Below are 20,644 nucleotides of genomic sequence, written 5' to 3'. Positions count from 1 at the left end.
CATTCCATTCCTAGCTATTTACCCAAGATAAATGAATGTTTGATATACAGGTAAGACGTGCATGCTTTATAGGAACACTATTAATAATAACCAAAAAAATGGAGACAATCCAAATGCCAGAAATTGGTTATTGGTTAAATAACGTCTGGCATATTCCTATGATAGGATATCATGTAGCAAACAGTAATTCATTCCGAATAAGAATGATTGATGAAACACAGATGAATCTCCAAATAATTACAGAATGAAAGAAACCAGATGGTCTCCTCCCTAAATAGTCGATAGTATGATTCCATTTTTGCAAAATTCTAAGCCAACCTAGAGTGACAAAACAAATCAGTGCTTGTCAGAGATTGCTGGGAGGGGAGGGAGGGCTGAGAGAGGGATTCTCAGGAGGCTAGAGGAAGCTCCTGAAAGGGACAGGTATGTTCATTTTCCTAAGGGTGATTTTCGGAAACTCATGTGACTGTACAATTTCCAAATGTTCTTCATTTTGTTAGAGCTCAATAAAGTTGATTAATGACATGGGAAGGTGTACAGTATTATCCCGTTAAACAAAACTTATGTTTACAAATGTAAAGCAAAGCATCTAGAATACTAAGTAACTAATTTGAGAGAGACTGAGGTGGAGGGGGTGTCAGTGTTGGGAGAGGAAAATGAGTCAATAGGCTGGTATGAGCTAGGTTATGACTCAGTAACAGCGCCACAACCACAGTGACTTAATGTTTACAACATGTTCTTCGGCCAGCGCCGCGGCTCACTAGGCTAATCCTCTGCCTTGCAGCACCAGCACACCGGGTTCTAGTCCCGGTCGGGGCGCCAGATTCTGTCCCGGTTGCTCCTCTTCCAGGCCAGCTCTCTGCTGTGGCCCAGGAGTGCAGTGAAGGATGGCCCAAGTGCTTGGGCCCTGCACCCCATGCGAGATCAGGATAAGTACCTGGCTCCTGCCATCGGATCTGCGCGGTGCACTGGCGGCTGCGGCGGCCATTGGAGGGTGAACCAATGGCAAAAGGAAGACCTTTCTCTCTGTCTCTCTCACTGTCCACTCTGTCAAAAAAAACAAACAAAAACAAAAAAAACCACGTACTTTCTCACTTAGGCTGCAAATCCCACACGGGGCAGCAGGATGCCTTGCTTCCCACAAACGCCTTCGTCGCTTCTATTTAGTGCTACTGAAGAGTCCTGCTCAAAGCTAAATATGATATCAACCATGATTTTCTCTTTATTTACACACATCTTCATTTCTTTTACTTTGAAATTTTCTAAAATGAACATGCATTACTACTCCCAAGGAATCAAAATTACACAGAACAAAAGGTTTCTGCCAGAAAGACAAAGATGACCAAACACAAATAAGGGAGAGTGCTATTTTGACCTTGATTAATGTTTCAAAATTGAAATCCAAGTGAGATGATTGAAACAGAAGCCAAAAGGAAGACAAATGTGAAATGCTAAACTTTAGAACCTTGGGTCTTAATATCGATGCAATTTCTGATGTTTTTCTATAAATAATAGATTACAAAGTGGATGTTTGGCACAGAATTGCTTTTAAAAGTGCATTTTCTAGTTCTTGACAAGAAAAAAAAAAGTGTAGTAGACACTAAGGACAAGACAAAAAACTGCAGATAAAGTAACACAAGGGAACTGATCCGCATCTCCCACTCCAAGAGCAGAAAGTACTCAGATTTTAAGATGTCCCATCCTAAAAAGATGTAACTTTAAAGAACTGTTTGTTCAATAAACTACTCTCAGATTTCTATTCATAATAGCTGTGCTTTATAGATCTAATTACAGGAAATTATTTAACATCATTAGGTCAAATAAATGTTTTCTCTGGCATGTTTGTAAGGGTAAATAAAGGTAAAAATAATAATGCCATGTATGAAAACCCAATTTATGCCAGTCACTGTGCTAATCATTTACACAACTGTTCATTCTTCCAACCAGTCTGAAAACAAGAAATCCTGTTTCTCAAACGTAAGAAATTGATGTTTACATGTAAAGTAACTTGTTCAGGTTCACTTTCAGAGGAAAAAGGGAGCGTTCTTGCGCTACAATGCATCAGCCTCTCCTTTTAAAATTTTACTTTCAGGGGCTGGTGCTATGGCATAGTACACTAAGCCCCCACCTGCAGTGCCAGCACCTCATATGGGCACCGGTTCGTGTCCTGGTTGATTTTCTTCCAATCCAGCTCTCTGCTATAACCTGGGAACGCAGTGGGAGATGGGCCCCTGCACCGGCATGGGAGACTCAGAAGCTCCTGGCTCCAGATTGGCCCACCTCCAGCTGTTCACTGAGAAGTGAACCAGCTGATGAAAGACCTTTCTCTTTGTCTCTCCCTCTCTGTAACATTGCCTCTCAAATAATACAATTTCAAAAAAATTTTTTTTATTCCCCAGGAATGTCCGCCCCGTCGTGTCTACACCTCCGAGTCAATCAAACATGTACTGTGCTGGACTCTTGAGATCCAAAGAAAAGTGTGCTAGGCTGGTCCCTTCAGGAACCCAGTCTAAGAATAGCTTAGGCAGCAATTCTACACACACAGCTAAAGGAGAAAAATGGGGTACCTAACTCAAGAGTGGAGAGACAGAAGGAAGTATGGACAGTGAGCAGTGGGTGGTCAGCTTGACTGAACCTAACCATGAGGAATTAAGCAAATGTGGGGGTGAGGTTGTTGGGAGGGAAGAAGAGGCCACACACAAATTGGAAAAAGAAACCTAACTTAATAAGTGAGATACAAACTTCAACATGAGATAATGGGAAGTTTTGCTTTCATTTCACCACAGCATCCTTTACCAGCATCACCACCAGGGGCTAAGAATGGCTAAACTCTCCTGCCTTAACACATACTAAATATGCACAGGATGCTAAATTAAAAAAAAAAAAAAAGCCATCATCTCATTTGAGCCTCACAACCTGAGGTAAGTAATTAATATTCCCGATTCACAGATAAGGACACAGGCAGAGGGTTTCTCGCCCAAGATCATCCAGTGAACTTGATAAACTGGCCAGAGCCTGCGATACTGATTGTGGATTAAAGTGGGAAGGATTACTTTAATAATTCTCTAAGGTAATCTAAATACCCTAGTGTTTTTTCACTTCACATTCTAATCAGTAAGCTCCATCACAGTTCCTTTGGGGACCTCTTCTTCCTCTCTTCTGCTCTTGCCACTAATTACTATGCTGGCCTCAAGGAATTCAGGATAGTGGAGAAGGCAAAAGTATTGATATCCTCTAATGGGAGGTGGGCCTACACCTAGTTCTTCTCAAACTTTCATGGGTATTTTTACCTGGAAGCTCTTGTACCTGCAGCTGCTGATTCAATAGGTACTTGCCTGGGATCTGAATTAAGTTCCAGGAGGTTTCTAGGGCAGCTTGATGGGCTACCCTTTTGAGTGGCAAAGCCCTAACCCACAACTCCCACTGGGATAGGAGTAGCTCAAGGAGCTACTAATGAATAGCTACTTTGATTCCTACACTGCTTCTTTGGAGACCTGGTAGGATAAGGGTTTGAGAAGAGGGACAGTGATTGGCCCGATTCCAACATTCTGAGTTCCTGGCTCTAATGCAGGAATATGACATCACCTTTCAGAAGATCACAAACTCTCAGAAGTGCTTAATTTCCTTGCCTTTTATGGTTAAATCAATGAACATTTTTAAAGTAATAAACGGAGATGTAAACATGTTATTTAAAATTACAATTCTGAACACTGGAAGACGTGAAGTAAGCAAGCACAGGTGTAATGTGGATGAGAGAGATGTACTGGGTGTCCTGTGACATTCATAGCTAGGGGAGCTTTCTTTATGAAAGACGGAAAACCTCAAGCTGTTAGGTACCCCTTGTCTGGTACAAACACAGCACCTCAAATTAGGGTGCACTATTTGAAACTGCCAGTATCTAAAGACTTAACTTAGAAAACCAGTAACTTCAGATGTTTCAATGTAACTCTTGGCTGTCATTGCCCTACTGACCTATCTTCCTTTGTGGTCACAGCTCACTGGAGCAGAACTTGGTTTGTTTTCCTATTCACTATTGTACATCCAGTGCCAGAATAATTCCTGGAACACAGCAAATACTGAACAAATATTTGCTGAAGATCCAGGACTGAATGAGTCAAACAATGGGTTTGAAAGTGGACTTAAAAACCCAAATGTCTGCTAAGTTAACACATGAACTAGGAATTTGGCCTCCTCTAATGACTGTATATTAATAGTGGTAAAAGCTGCTAATTTTATTTAACCTGTATACTGTGCTCCGGTATGATTTTCATGCATCTAACAAAATCTTAGTCACATCTTTAGCATTTCATTACACGTAAGAAAAATACATAGGCTTAAAAATTGGATATTTTCTGCTAATCCCTGCTCCACAATTGTCATTTATTGGTCTAAATTACTCCCTGTGTATCTACATTGAATATACTAAGCATTTTTCCCAAGAAAAGTACCTTCTACAAATTGGGTAGTCTTACTAACAAGAGATGTGCAGCAGAATCGACCGTTGACTATATCCCACAGATACACTACGCACCATCCTTTAAAACAGAAGCAGCGAAAAAGTAAATGTATGTTATACGAGGCTACATTTTGGAGTATAACGTGGCCATGAAGAATCAAAATGGTAACACACTGCATACTTTATACAGCCAGGTACAATTCTCTAAGGGTTTTAGATACATCAACATGTTCATCTATTTTAATCCAAGTTTTAGATTTAACCTAGCAGTTAAACTATCAGTATCCCACATTGGGGTACCTGGGTTGAATTTTTGACTCTGGCATCTGATTCTAGCTTCCTGCTAATGTGGAACCTGGGAGGCAGCTGCAATAGCACAAGCATTTAGGACCCTGACATCCATGCAGGAGAACCTGGATTAAATTCCTGGCTCTCTGTTTCGGCCAAGACCAGCCCGGCCCAGCTGCTGTAGGAATTTGGGGAGTGAACCAGTGGACAGCAGCTCTCTCTGAAGTACACTGACCTCTTAACTGATCTCTGCGCCTATCAAAAGCCCCATGATATAGAGGGGGAAACATGACAGTACCTCTTCAGGTCAAATAGCTAATGAAGGGTGGAGTTTGGAATCATGCCTGGAAGTCAAGTAGAATTTATGACTTTAAACCCTAGAGATTCCACATGTACAGAACAGGGAAGTGCTGATGCTGATGAGAAAAAAAGTCCTTGATGATTTCAGTGTGACTGTCTTTGAATCTTTGAAGTCAATGAATATTACACTCAAATTCGAATTTTCTTTTTATAGGAGTGTGCATTGAAACTGGAGAACATCTATCAAAATGTTAACAGTATGTTATCATTGAGGACTTGCCTGGGAGTCTGGAAATAGGATTCTATTATATATACCTTCTATGCATGTGTTCTGTAATACATGTACCACACCAATGACAGTCACCTACTGCACAAAAACCAAAGAACAAAACCATACTTACCAAGTGTTACCTAGGTCTAGGGTATGGCCAGGCATTTTACCTCTCAAATAATACAAATGCACACTCCAGGTTAACCAGCATTTTTTAAAAATAAAATTAACTTAAACTCTTTAAAAACTCTGTTTATTGTAAGACTTCATTTACTGCAATATCACATCTGTCCAACCTCAAAGTTTATTCCCACACACTAAAATAACTCAACCATTTCAGATGGAAATAGTAAAACTGTATACTGATACTTTTAAGTCATATTCAACTTACTTTGAATTACCTGATGACTCTAGACCATCATCATGATATCCATACCCACTGTGATGCTCTTCATACTGAATTCTAGCTATTCCTCATCTACTGGTGTAAACTGCTCCTCACAAACCCATGTTGGAAAAATCTGACCATTACCTGGGCAAGTACTGTATGTATGTAAGTAATGCCAATATAAAAGCTTATGTGGAATGTTTCAGCAGCATGCAAATTTTTCACAATCTCCTAAATTTAATGTGTGACCTTCTAGAAAGCTGACATTTTTCAGATGTCTGATATCTCACACCTTAGCGTGACTGGATTTTTAATTAAGAGTTTGACTACTTGAGGTACTTACTCAATGAAGTACTGAAGTTTCTCCACAGCACTGGCCATCCAACCTACGTTTTTGATATTTTTGAGAGTGCAGTCCCTATTAAGGCAGCCCATTTTGACACTGGGTTAGTAGGTTTAGAAAGTTTTTGTTCTTTTGTTTTTAATAGAATGGTGTTATCCTTCTCTGTACAGATTCCACCCCATTGATCCTATTTCCTAAAATGTGAGTTGCCTCCCCAAATGATCATATAAACCCAACGACCAAGAAACATTAGTAATTATCTTCGGTACTTTACTAAACACTTTGTGTTTAATATATTTTAAATTATAAAGAAATTACAAGGAACTCCTAAAAAATTTAATACAAAAATATTACAAGTTAGAGGACAATTAAGCATAGAGATATGACAATTGAGAAGCATGCAGAAAAAGTAGCATAGGGTTAACATTTCATTGTTGACAGAGAGCTTTGGTACAGCAAAGAAAAGCACCATAAGACGACTGTCTATATAGTGTCTTCTCTTCCACTGTGTTTTTCAAATTAAGATACCGGGAAAACAGTAACTTTAATCTGATCGGCTTTGTACTGTAATAGGTATGAAATCTAATCCATTGCAAAGTATAAGAAATATAAAATTTAAAACAATTCTATGACTGCTCCAATTAATTTCAGCTTTACCTCAAGCTTATATGGATTCTAATCCTCAGTAATCCAACACTTTATTGGAAAAGTATAAAATGCAGATTATTGTTAACAATCTAGGCCATGCAATAAAAGTTAACCCCTTGAAAATGAAAGGCTTTCAGTTCTAACAACTGCAGTGGCTTATCTCTAGTGAAACATGATAAGGCTATGCCTGTAGTTGTCTGCTTAAGGAAACGGAAAGACAAAGTAGAAGACCTGGAGAACACAAGCTTTTGAGACACGAAACAAAAAAATATGCTTAATAATTTTTTAAAAGTCTCTAAGCAACTCTAAAGGAGTTGGGACTAATTAAAATGGAAACTACTCAGTATCTTTTCTCAATGATTATAAGGTTGTTGTAGTAACATAAGCAACTCGCTAAGGAAAACGATTAGCTTACAGTGATTTATATGAAGGGAAACATGTCATTAAGGAAGCTGAGCCTCCTGCAGTAAAAAATCTTCAACATGCACACTTTGTTTTGTGCTCAACTGTGTGCTAGGCAAGCGAATGCATCTGAGGTCTCTTTCAGTTTGAGTACATGAAATAATGTCCTTTAAATACAATATCAATTTTTCAAAATAATTCAAAACTAATCACTATCTCCTTAGTGGATTAGATGCTCTATTCTTCTTTAATAAAAATAGTAAATAACCCCTTCGTTTAAAAAAATCTTATCTCCGGCAAGAAGTAATAAAATAGTAAAATTTGTAATTTTATATATGGGCTTACTTTAAAGTATATTATCTCGGAAAACAATGTTTATGAAAAACAGTGGTTTTGGGTTCTGATGGCAGTTGTAACTGGTAACACCATTATGGGAGAGAATTAGACATGCTGTATGTTATGAAGGCTAACTTAGAGCAAAAAAGTTTATTCTACAATAGAACACTGGAGGAATAAAATCAATGAAAATGTAAACAAGAAATTGTAAACAAGAAATAGCATCCCTTTCTCTTTACTTGACTAGTAAACAGTCTATACAAACTACATAGATATCAAAGATTTTATATATGTACACAGCCAACATAATATCAAAATATATTTTATTCTGGACCTCTTTCAGATCTGATTCAAATTACAGTTGTCAAAGCAATACAATGCAAAGGGAAACTGCAACAACATCAACAAAAAATGTGCCTAGAAAGGATAATAGGGTCATTGGGAACAAATCATTGTGATGTGGAACCAAAATACATCGTAAGTGTAATTAACATGGTCCAGGACAGCATAGAACATCTATATCAGTCTTCCTTACACAATAATCATGAAAACTGAACAATAAAGTTCTTTAACATGTACAAAAACTGTCATGGGCTGGTTTACACTTTTACAACAGTTTTAAAGTTAACTGGATAACTAAAGAAATGATGCAGACATTTTAATCCAGTGCTATAGGTAGGCTCACAGAATTAGACCCAAAGGATTTGTAAAAATCAAAATGAAAACATTATAGCTACAATGTCAAAGTCAGGAAAGAAGAAAATTACTTCTGTATTCAAGGATTTCAGAGCTACAAAATGCAGTCTGTGTGGTTTTTTTTTGTTTGTTTGTTTTGTAATGAGATGGATAAGTACATCAGACTAGATACAACATGCAGAATGTTTTCTTCAACTTATCCAGAAATTCCAAAGAAAACATCATGAAACAGCTTACTAGAAAAAAAATATGCCCTAGTTATTCACCCTGCTTCAACACTGTCAACGTAAAGGCAGAAATAAAGGATGCTATCAATACCTCAGAACTACTGATATAAGACATCAAATTTCTAAATCAGTGTATTAAAAAAGTGAACACTTCCTCTTTTTTTTTTCTTTCTCTCTTCTACATTTAACTAGAATCATGTTAAAAAAAAAAGTTGATATTAAATGTGACACTTCAGAGCTACTACTGGAAGGAGTAATTCATAACTTCCCTACCCTCCTTCCAATCCTGCTGACTCAGGAGAAGGGGGAGGCTTTGGAAACAACAACAACAAAAATAAAACAACCAGGGTCTCTTATAGATTTGCTGCTATTCCCCAAAACGTTGGCATTTGCTGCCATGCCACAATGTTGGTCCACTGAGATCGGACTTTGCAGAAACTGTCAACAGATATCCGCAATATGCAAGTACCATCCTTAGCATGTGAGAATAAACATAGGTTCGGTAGAAATGTACAATGTGCTTCAGAAAATGAAAGAGTAAATAGCACTGCATTTGAGATTTTTCTACTTATCTTGTAAAACTTGCCATTTTTGCTCATGTTAAGTATGGTCATTTGTGATTCCTTTAAATAGCAAAAATGCACAGTCTTCTTTAGGCCTCTATTCAGTAATAGTTTACATTACTCTTAACAAAATCATTCTACATTAACAGATAGCTCCTTAAAAATAGTACTCTCTCATTAAATCTAATTTGACAGAAAGAAGTTTAAGGAAAAAAGGAGTGCTTTATAAGTTAAGTGAAAAAGTACAAATCTTTGGCCTTTCTCTTGACATTTTTACATGTCAAAAAGCAAAAAAAACCTTCATGTAATTCAATCTAGTGATTACTTTTTGCACCATAATTTGTTTTTTACACCACAAAAGGAGGCACTTTCAGTATCTGTAAAAGGTGTTAAACCTAAAATGTGTTTATCTAGAGAATAACTAAAACAGAAGGCAAAACACTCTAAGATCTATTAGGAAATTAAAATCTCACTTCTAAAAGTCATTTTGAAAGTCAATGATGTTTCCTGATAAATGATAGAAAACAGGGATTGTAACAAATAAGAACTTACACGGGTTTCCTACACACAGGAGAAAGAAATATTCCTTTATGATGTTTAAGAGTGGCAGCTGCTCTTTCTTTATTCTATTTTAATCAACAACTATTCATTCACGTTCTCCTTTCCATTTTTCCTTATAAGTTTCTTACAGTAGCTTATACAACAATGATATACAATGAAATACGATACAAAAACTACTGGATTCAGTTGATCTTCAGGAATAAGTTCTCAGAAAAAAAAATAGGAGGAAAATGAGCAAGAACCCCAACTATAGAACTTTACAGGTTGTGAACCTTGGTCTCTTGCAATCATGCTACTGCTCAAATCAGAGACAATCTTATTTTTATCTATTGGAGCAGCATCGTGGCACATCAGCAGGCAATTATGATGTTGAGAACAGCAGCAAAAACAATCATATGCTCATGAAAAACAAGCCTACAAAATGGATACCTTTCAGAGAAGTGTATACTTAAAAGACCCAAGACTTCAGGATAATAAAGCTCTGCATTTATAATTTTTATATGTCCTATTGTGGCTATTATGCCTAAGTAAAATAGCTAAATTAAAAAAAAAAAAACAGAAAAGATGACAATATCATAGAAATGTAGCTGTCTATTTTGGCAGCTATATTGCAGAATTTCTTGACTATCTTTTAATTAGCTGGGGAAAAAGTCAATAACTGTATGCAAATGAATTGTCCATATCAAAATACAAAAGTACTATCAATAATCACCTCTGACTTTCAGATTTAAGTTCAGTGCAATTGACAAATGCATCGTTAAAGGAAAATGCAGCTTAAACATACTCAAAACATTTGTGTCTATTCCTGGGAGCACACTTAAAAATTATTGCACAGATTTTTTTATTTTTATTTATTTTTTTTAAAACAACAACAGAGGTCAAGCACAGATGTGGACCTCCAGCAATAAAAGCAGGATTTCAAGTGCCAGATACTCAGCATATTAGGTTTCCTACATAAGTCACAGGGTAATAAGTTCTAGGTATCTCTAATGTGATCCAAAACCCTAAAAACAGCTGGCACAAAACCATCATGAATGACTGCCTCTCTGGATGTAAATTTTAAAAAATATTATTACAGTATCATAGTCCCCACTAAGAACAACTGGGGTACATATAACAATGTATTGTGAAATTAAGTGTATTTATTCTCTTTACCAATAGCAAATGCTACCCTACCTTAGTAAAACCAAGACTTGCTTCAATCAATGTTGTTTTGTAGAAATAGCAAAACAACAAATGCTGAAAATCAAAGCTGCATTACTTGGGTTAAATCAATTTCTACTTAAACTTAGAACACAGATTAAAATTTTAGTAGTAAAGGTCTCAAAATAATTAGTGACAGAAATAGTGTTATAAATTTGCTAAGCTCAAGAAGCAATTCCTTAATTAAAATCTTTGATATATAAATTTGACAACTCTTCAAAATTGACATTCCTGGATTATGTTAAATCATGACCAACCCTGTTCTCACATATAACATGGCCCCATGCTTTCATTTGTCTGTATACTTTACTTTTAGTTTCATGAGCATAAGAGGAGGTTTGACTTGATACCTATCTTTAAGAAAATATTTGATGTTATGAACAGAGTAAAAGACATGATAGAGTAGTGACTTCTTAAAACAAAAACTAGCAGCTTAAATCTATATTTGAAAAATATGTAGTCACGAGTACCACAAATGCAGAATGAGAGCAGCAGGGAAGTTAGTGCAATTATACTTTTTTTTTTTAAATTCTGAATCACTGCTATTTTAAAAACACCTTGAAGCAAGTCTTTTGTTTTAAAGATTGATTTTTAAACTAAGGTAGCAAACATTTTGCCATGTAATGGCAGTGTTATATGCCGTTATCTTGCTTTGTATAAAGAAAAATAATAGGAGAGATTTTTTTTAATACTGGAGGTTTGGTTACATTACACATTTAAGCTTCTATATAGAATGATGGACACTTGAGAAGCTAATCCTTATCCAGAAACATTTTAATCTCTTAAAAACCAAAGCAAAACAAACAAATAAACAAAAACAACAAAAAACCCCAAAACTACTTTGCTCCTTTTCACAATAGTGCACATTTTAACCATATTTTAGTTATGGCTACAAAACATCAGAAGATTTTTTTAAATGTATCTTCTCTATGGTATCAAAAAAAAATTTGTGCCCTTCTAGTTTTTAATTGGCAGAAATTTGTCCCAAAAAAAGAAACTATTATATTTAAGCCACATCACCACAAAAACAGAGCATAATACCCTTTTACTGATGTGTCTTACAGATTGACAAGACCAAAGTCATATATTTTCATTTGATTTCCAATTCCCCCTTCCACGATATGCACCAATTGAATATATGCTCTGGGAGCCATAAAATGTACCAAACATCTACCTTTTCAAAAAAAATGCATTAAAATATTTTTAAGAATTTTTTGTTGTTTAAAAGGTGAAAAAATATAAACAAGAAATTGATTCACTCCCTTACTTCATGCATCCATAATCTAAACCAAAAACAAAATTGAAAAGCAAGAACAAACTACTGCTGCAAGTTTTTGTAAGTCCATTTTCTCTGTACATACAAACTGCTCACTACTGAAGGGAAAAAAGAATATAATCCATGGTGTCTGCTGATTCAAGGGGAGAAACAAGGCTGTCATTAGTATCCAAAAACTGGTACATGTATGGTCTGCTTTTATAATGTATATTTCTCTCTTCTGTTTTTCATATCCAAAACTTCTAAATGCTATTTTAGGGGCACAGCAGATTAGATTCCAGCACTTGGTGAACAGAATTCACAAGCTGTGACAAAACTGTCATCTTCAGGGTGCAATTTTGTTTATATACACTGTATGTATATATTTCCTTTAGGTTTGGCTGTAGTGGACTGGCCATGGTTCAAGTGGGACTATAGCAGTACATGGGTCAGGGACAGTCATTTTGGCTATGTACACATTCATAGTCGGTCCATGGCTTCCAACTAGTAGCGCTATTTCCGAAGGTCTAATACACAAACCTGTAAGAAAGTAAAATAATCAACCAATGTGTTCAGAATCTTATTGTATAATTCAAGTTTAACTTTTCTGTAGTACAATTTGGAAACTGTTTCTTAAAGTTCACAAAGGCAGTACAGGGGAGTAATCATGAAAATGGGCACTTAACCAATAGAAACTGGATTATCTAACTAGATGTGGAAATAATTCTGATAATAATAATAGTAGTAGTAGTGGTGGTGGTGGTAGCAGTAGTAGTAGGTGGTGGTAGCACAGGGGAAGAAACATGTCCAGAACTTTTAGGAATTACTTTCTGTTAATTAAACAGTAGTGCAAGAATGCTCAAAATAAACTATTTTCTCTCTTGGACCCTAATGAAAGATTGTACAGACTGTATTAAGCTACAGCTTTAGTAAGCAACTAATGACCAAACTCCTTCCATCTTCACTTTGCTTTTGGAGTTTTAGAACCCCTAAAAGCCTAGAACCTAGTATTTCTGCAAAGAGTTGGCTAATCCTCTCCTGAAAGTCTCTGGGTATCACCATTTCCTTTCCGTAAGAATCAACTGCTTCTAATCTACCCCTCCACCGAGTTATCAACATTCTTTGGGAAAAGAAACAAGTAAACATTAAAAATTCAAATCACTCTCACAGTGGTACCTTTCTCTGTTTAATTTCACTACTGAAAGTTTACATTTTAAAAAATTGTCCATATCCAGATTATGATAATCTTTTGGGGAAAAATAAGCCTAAGTTTTATTTTATGTTCGATTTTGTATACAATGAACAACTATGCAGCTTTCAGAAAATAAAAATCAATATCTTATCTTAAAATTTATCTTGCAATGAATACTTTTATAGCCACTACCACCACAATAAACTTCAATCCAATGTGCATGGACACACACTCCCTTCTGGAAACATTTTATTGTACTTACTGAACCATCTGATGCACTGGCTCCAACTTTGTCTCCTGCTGCATTCCAGCAAACTTCAAAAATTCCACCTGTTCCCCTATAGCTGTGAACTAGAGCACCTGTCTAAAAAATGAAAAACACAACCTTAAAAATCTTGATATGTATTACTACACATCCAAATAGTGAGATAAAAACACTGAATGGCTTTATTTCTAACAATCAGGAGAGTGGGACTAAGCTTCAACTCCAAAGTAAGTACAAGTTCTGAAATGCTAAAAATGTGATAGGGCGATCATTTCGTAAGAATACAACACCAGCCTACAGACACACACTCAGTTTCTCCATGGACGGCAGCCATCCTTGCTTACATAGGTCTTTGGCCTCTTTGCCACAGCTAACAGCCAGTGTATGCATCAAATACATTTCCGCTGTAGTTGAATGATGTTTACTTAACATGTGGAAACACAAAACTCATTCACAAATATCCCCAAAGAGAACAAACAAATAACAAACAAGTAAATATAATCCCAGGGGAAGTCTTATTTATTCATATTTATTGAGTAATCCCTCAGCAAGGGAAGTTATAACAGAAGCATAATATAGGATAGGTACATTATTTCTTGAATGATTTTATCATTAATTTAGCTGAAACAGAAGTGTAGCTAAATTATTTTATTTCCCTGGCAACAAAAATAAAAATCATTCAACAGCCACTGAAGAATTAAAACCCATTCTAAAACCATTTTCACATGAAAGAAGTCACTTAACAGGTTGAAAGTCAGAGGTGCTGTTGTAAAAACTGGAAAACAGCCAAAGCTGTGTTCTTGGTGCTCCGGCCTGAGAAACCACAAAAGTGAGCTCTGCAGCTTTATGGTGCAAAAAAGTCAAGAAAGAGGTAGTAGACATACCTAAAAACAACCCAGCAGTAACCTACGTACTTTATAAATACCTCCCCACACAGGCTACCCAGGTTAACCACTGAGCTGAAAGACTGTTTTCCCCTGCCTGCCTCTTCAAATTCAGAAAGGTAAAGTGGTACAAACTGTAGGTGTATGGCTACAACGGACTACAGACTGAAAGGCTCAACTGTTTCTTTTTTCCCCTTCCTAAAATTTCTCACAATTTATGAAATTAACAAAAAAGTTTGGGAATAGTATTCTTTGGTATCTATGGCAACAAAATCTGAAATATCTACTGAGGTATAGAAGTAAAATCTAGGGGCCGGCGCTGTGGTGTAGCAGGTTAAGCCAAGGCCTGCAATGTCAGCATCCCATATGGGCACTAGTCAGGGTCCCAGCTGCTCCACTTCTGATCCAGTTCCCTGCTAATGTGCCTGGGAAAACAACAAAGTATGGCACACGTCCTTGGGCCTCTGACCCACGTCGGAGATTCAGAGGGAACTTCGGGTTCCTCTGACTTCAGCCTGGCCCAGCCATTTGGGGGTAAACTAGCAGATGGAAGCTCTTTTCTTTCTCCCCCTCTTAATCTCCCTCTCTCCCGTGTCTCTGTAACTCTGCTTTCAAACCATTATCATCATCACAGAAAATAACAGTCTACAGTCAATTGTAGGATTAAAAAAAAAAAACAAAAAACAAAAAACTAAAAACCTACTTTCTTTCAAAAGTACTCACTAAACCATACAATTGAATAAAGCCATTATGAACCCAAATAATATGGTCAACAAGAGTTTTAAAAAGCCATTGGATCAGATCATTAGATTCTACTTCAAATTTGTATATATATGATAAAAGACTTCAACAATGTCAAATGCTTAATACTTTGCCCAAAAAAATCAAGGAAAATTAACTAGAAGCATATACATAGCAAAAGGATAACAACTTTTTCTTGCACTAAAATTTACCAGATACCATTTTAAAACATTTTTAACTCCAAACAGTTAAATGAGACTTCTGATACACAATAGTAATACAAGAAAACAGGTACTCAAATGCCCTTATATGCTTAGCAGCATCTTCCATTGCACTCTGCAATTCTATACTCAAATTTCATTTAAAAAGATTTTGTCACACTAGACTGAGGACTAGAAATGTTCTAAATACAAGCAAAAACTAACAAGTAAAAAGAATTTTTTTAAAAGAACATTCACATTAAGATAAAAAAAATCGCACGACACTTCAGAAAGAAGATAGAGAAATTATAAAACTTAACTACAAGGTAGTCATTAACCAAATCCAGAACTGGATGCTCTTGTCAGAAATATGGAGGAATGAAGCACTAAGAACCAAACAAATTTTGGAAAATAAGGAGACTTAAAAGTAAGCCATTAAAAAAACAACTAGGGTATTGATTCAGGTAAATACAAATAGGATATAAACAACCATAGATTTAGTTTATGAATCCAGTATATGAAAGAAGTAGCATTATAAATGGTGCTGAGATGACAGATTATTCTTACTAAAGGAACATACATACATTTTTTATGTCTACCTCATACCATATATGAAAGCCAATTTCTTTTTTTTTTTTTTTTTTTTGACAGGCAGAGTGGACAGTGAGAGAGAGAGACAGAGAGAGAAAGGTCTTCCTTTGCCGTTGGTTCACTCTCCAATGGCCGCCGCTGCAGCCGGCGCACCGCGCTGATCCTGGCAGGAGCCAGGAGCCAGGTGCTTTTCCTGGTCTCCCATGGGGTGCAGGGCCCAAGCACCTGGGCCATCCTCCACTGCACTCCCTGGCCATAGCAGAGAGCTGGCCTGGAAGAGGGGCAACCGGGACAGAATCCGGCGCCCCAACCGGGACTAGAACCCGGTGTGCCGGCGCCGCAAGGTGGAGGATTAGCCTATTGAGCCACGGCGCCGGCCCTGAAAGCCAATTTCAAGGAAGTTAAAAATATCCCTGTATGTGGCATGTACCAATGCCATCTCACTAGTCAAAGTGATCAATTTCAGTTCACAATTGATCATAATGATAGGTCTAAGAGTCAAAGGGATCACATGAACAAGACTAGTGTCTGCTAATACTAACTGACAGAATCAAAAAGGGAGAGAATGATCCAACATAAGAAGCGGGATACACAGCAGACTCATAGAATGGCAGATGTCCTAAACAGCATTCTGGCCTCAGAATCAGCCCTTAAGGCATTCAGATGCAGCTAAAAAGCCCAAGAGAGTATTTTAGGCATGGAAAGCCAAGACACTCTGGCAAAAAAAACAAACAAACAAACAAACAAAAAACCACAAACCTAAATGAAAGATCTCTGCGAGTGAGATCCCAGTAGAAAGAACTAGCCATCCATGGAAAGCCAAGACACTCTGGCAAAAGATCTCTGTGAGTGAGATCCCAGTGGAAAGAACAGGTCTTCAAAGAAGGAGGTACCTTTCTCTGAAGGGAGGAGAGAACCTCCACTTTGACTATGACCTTGTCTAAACAAGATAAGAATCGGAGAACTCAGAGGGCTTCCATAGCCTTGGAAACTCATGACTGGAGCATAGGGAGATTACTGATGCCATAGACAGGAGTGTCAATTGGTAAAGTCAACAACAGGAGTCACTGTGCACTTACTCCTCATGTAGGATCTCTGTCCTTAATGTGCTGTGCATTGAGATTTAATGCTATAACGAGTACTCAAACAATATATTTCACTTTGTGTTTCTATGGGGGTGCAAACTGTTGAAATCTTTACTTAATGTATACTAAACTGATCCTCTGTAAAAAAAAAAAAAAAGAAAGAAATTATCAACTCCCAACTTGACTCTCACTGGGATTAAACATGACAATAGGTCTGATCTGATTTCATCATCATTTAAAAAAAAATCACCTATTATTTTTCACTTTATGTTTCTGTGTGGGAGCAAACTGTTGAAATCCTTACTTAATGTATACTAAGCTGATCTTCTGTATATTAAGATAATCGAAAATGAATCTTGATGTGAATGGAAGGGGAGAGGGAGTGGGAAAGGGGAGGGTTGTGGGTGGGAGGGACGTTATGGGGGGGAAGCCATTGTAATCCATAAATCGTACTTTGGAAATTTATATTCATTAAATAAAAGTTAAAAAAAAAAAAAAAAAGAACTAGCCATCAAAGGAGGAGGTACCTTTCTCTGAAGGGAGGAGTGAACTTCCACTTTGACTATGACCTTGTCTAAATAAGATCAGAGTTGGCAAACTCAAAAGGCTTCCATAGCCTTGGCAACTCATGACAAGAGCCTAGAGGGTTACTGACACCATAAACAAGAGTGTCAGTTTGTTAAGTCAACAACAGGAGTCACTGTGCACTTAACTCCTACTTGTTCAATGTGAATTAATGCTATAACTAGTACTCAAACAGTATTTTACACTCTATGTTCTGTGTGGATACAAACTGCTGAAATCTTTACTTAATATATACTAAAGTGATCTTCTGTATATAAAGATAATTGAAAATGAATCTTGATGTGAATGGAATGGGAGAGGAAGTGGGAGCTGGGAGGGTTGCGGGTGGGAAGGAAGTTATGGGGGGAAAAAGTCATTGTAATCCATAAGCTGTACTTTGGAAATTTATATTTACTAAATAAAAGTTTAAAAAAATATATCCCTGTATGGCCCAGCCTTGTGGCGTAGTGGGTAAAGTCACCACCTTGCAAGGCCAGCATCCCATATGGGTGCTAGGTTGGGTTCCAGATGCTCCACTTCCAATCCAGCTCCCTGCTAGCAGCCTGGGACTGTCACAGAAGATGGCTCAAGTGCTCCGGCCCCTGCCACTCATGTGGGAAATCCAGAAGTTGCTCCTGCCTCCTGCGTTCAAACTGGCCCAGCTCTGGCAGTTGCGGCCATTTGAGGAATGAACCAGCAGATGGAAGATCTCTCCCCCAACCTGTAAACTCTGCCTTTCAAATAAACAAAAAGTCTTCAAAACAAAAACAAAAACACACTGTAAAAATATAGAAACTCAGATCATGTCTGAAAAAAAAATGAGACCTTGGTGACATCTAAGAATGTGTTAAGCTGCAAAAATCACCAAAAGATAAAGATAGATAAATTTGAATAACACTAAAAATTTTACATGATAAATATTCAATGAAGAAAACAAAAAGATAAGGAAATAGAAGATTACTGCCATCTGTATGACTAACATGGATTTGGATAGAACGCATGAAGAACATCACCTACTCAATTAGTAAAATGAAGAAAATAATAAAAGATTAGGATGGGGTAGCATTTACACAAAAAACACCAAGTCCAACTGGATAGCAGCTTTTTGAAAATACATTGAAATTTGTCAATAATCAAGGAAATATAAATTAAAAAACAACACTATTTCCTATCCATCAAATTGAAAAAAATGTTTCACAGTCTGATAATCAGGATAGGCAAAATGGAAAAATCTAAATATTGCCATAAACACTTATAAACACTTTGGGAAGCAGTTTGACATATACACCCTACAGGATTTTAAGTTTATACAGTAAACTATTACAGAAACTCTCAATCATGTGTACAAGGAGACATGTGCAAGGATGTTCACAGCAATATTATCTTATTTAAAAAATTCCAGCAATAGGAAAACTGATACATTCAGTAAAATAAACCAACCTTCTAGGATACTGTGCATTAAAGTAATTTTATTTCAAAAACAAAGTAATGAGAAATACATGCTTCAAAAGATATATACACACACATGTATGTACATGTATATATACACACACACACATACTGATTATATATAGAGAGAATCATGTACTATTTACATACAATTTTACCACAAAAAATAGCAGTACATATCATTTCTCATGGGAATGACAGATACCCTCTTTTGGATTGCTAAAGCCCATATAACAATTGATGATTTAAAAATAAGAAAAAAAAATTTAAAACAAATGTGGCAAAATGCTCTCATCAATTAAATCTGGGAAGTAGCTACATGGACATATTATATTGTCTGAGTATTTTATATTAAAATTGAAAATGAACAAAGACTAACTTAAATATTCATGGAGATCTGTATTATTATATTATGATTTATATTTAGGGTTACTTTCACAAACTACTAATTACTGTTCAGTTTTTGTTGTTCTTGTTTTTTTAAAGATTTATTTATTCATTCAAAAGGCAGAGTTACAGAGAGAGAGGGAGTGAGGGAGAGGGAGAGGGAGAGGGAGGGAGGGAAGGATCTTCCATCCACCCGTTCACTCTCCAAATGGTCACGACAGCCAGAGCTGGGAGGATCTGAAGCCAAGAACCAGGACCTTCCTCCAGGTCTCCCACGCTGGCCCAAGGAATTTGGGCCACCCTCCACTGCCCTGCCAGGCCACAGCAGAGAGCTGGATAGGAAGTGGAGCAGCCGGGTATTGAACCAGCACCCACATGGGATGCCGGCACTGCAGTTGGCAGCTTTACCCACTACGCCATGGTGCTGGCCCCTATTGTTCAGTTTTAAAAAGTTGAGTTGGGAGAACAATTCATGTCCTCCCACAAATACAAGGTTTAGAAATGAATTTTTTTAAATGAATACTCAAATATTAGTTACAGAACATATCCTGCACAAGGATATATTCAGTAGGAGAGAAAATGAATTATAGATAAGAAAACAATGATAAAATATGAAGGTAAAACACTGTTACTTTAAAATTTTATTCTAAATATAATTTTTGATTTTGCCTTAATAATTGTTCAACTAGGAAAAGTTTGCAATTCACATCACCAAAGGTTTATTTGCTAGTAAAGAGCTTTAAGAAATACAGAAGCCAGTATCCCAGTTGAAAAGAAATTATCACAGTTCACAGAAAAAATTAATATGAACCATTAAATATTATCTAAAATAAACATTGAAAATGACTTTGAAATATTAATTTTCACCTATAGATTAGACTGTGATGTAATATATTCCCTCATATTGTTAATTAGGAGTGTAAAAATGAAAGAATCACAAGATTTTATTCACAAAAAGATCTCACAAAGAATAAAAATTATACCTGTATACCTAATAAGGGATGAAATCAGAAACAGAAGTGAAATTTTTCAAGAGTATGACTTTATATAATATATATTAGTTTTTTCTTGATCCATATGGAATGTACAACTTAACCAGAAACAATCTGAAAATGATGAGTCATGCAAATTGGTGAAATCAATGATAGCAGTGGTCAGTAAGTAGACAAAAGAAAAGAGCTCACAGTAATTCATGTGTGTACTATAACCAGCGAGGATCTGATGATCCAAGGGAAGGCCAGTGATTGCTATGAAAGGAACAGTAGGGGCTGGCACTGTGGGGCAGCAGGTTAAGCCGCTGCTTGCCCTGCTGGCATCCTGTATCACAGTGCCTGCTTAAGTCCTGGGCT

At 36.7% G+C, this 20,644-nt stretch overlaps 1 protein-coding gene across 7 annotated transcripts in view; it reads right to left on the bottom strand.

Annotated features, from left to right (window-relative positions):
* Positions 1-7,738: 7,738 nt before the first annotated feature.
* The window catches only part of TBL1XR1 (TBL1X/Y related 1), a 182,665-nt gene continuing 169,759 nt past the window's right edge, over positions 7,739-20,644 (bottom strand). For all 7 annotated transcript variants that reach the window (XM_051818788.3, XM_051818787.3, XM_089330908.1 and 4 more), the window contains 2 exons: positions 13,392-13,493; positions 7,739-12,477 (listed from right to left, as the gene is read on the bottom strand). In XM_051818788.3, coding sequence (XP_051674748.1) covers positions 12,451-12,477; positions 13,392-13,493 — 129 coding nt within the window. In that variant the 3' untranslated portion in view covers positions 7,739-12,450. The remainder of the gene's footprint in view (positions 12,478-13,391; positions 13,494-20,644) is intronic.

The sequence above is a fragment of the Oryctolagus cuniculus genome, chromosome 4 (genome assembly GCF_051225735.1).
Source record: "Oryctolagus cuniculus isolate XC-2025 breed Fujian yellow rabbit chromosome 4, ASM5122573v1, whole genome shotgun sequence".
In the NCBI taxonomy this organism is placed as follows: Eukaryota; Metazoa; Chordata; class Mammalia; order Lagomorpha; family Leporidae; genus Oryctolagus; species Oryctolagus cuniculus.
The sequence above is the reverse complement of the archived record's forward strand: the minus strand, read 5'-3'. Positions and strand labels throughout refer to the sequence as shown.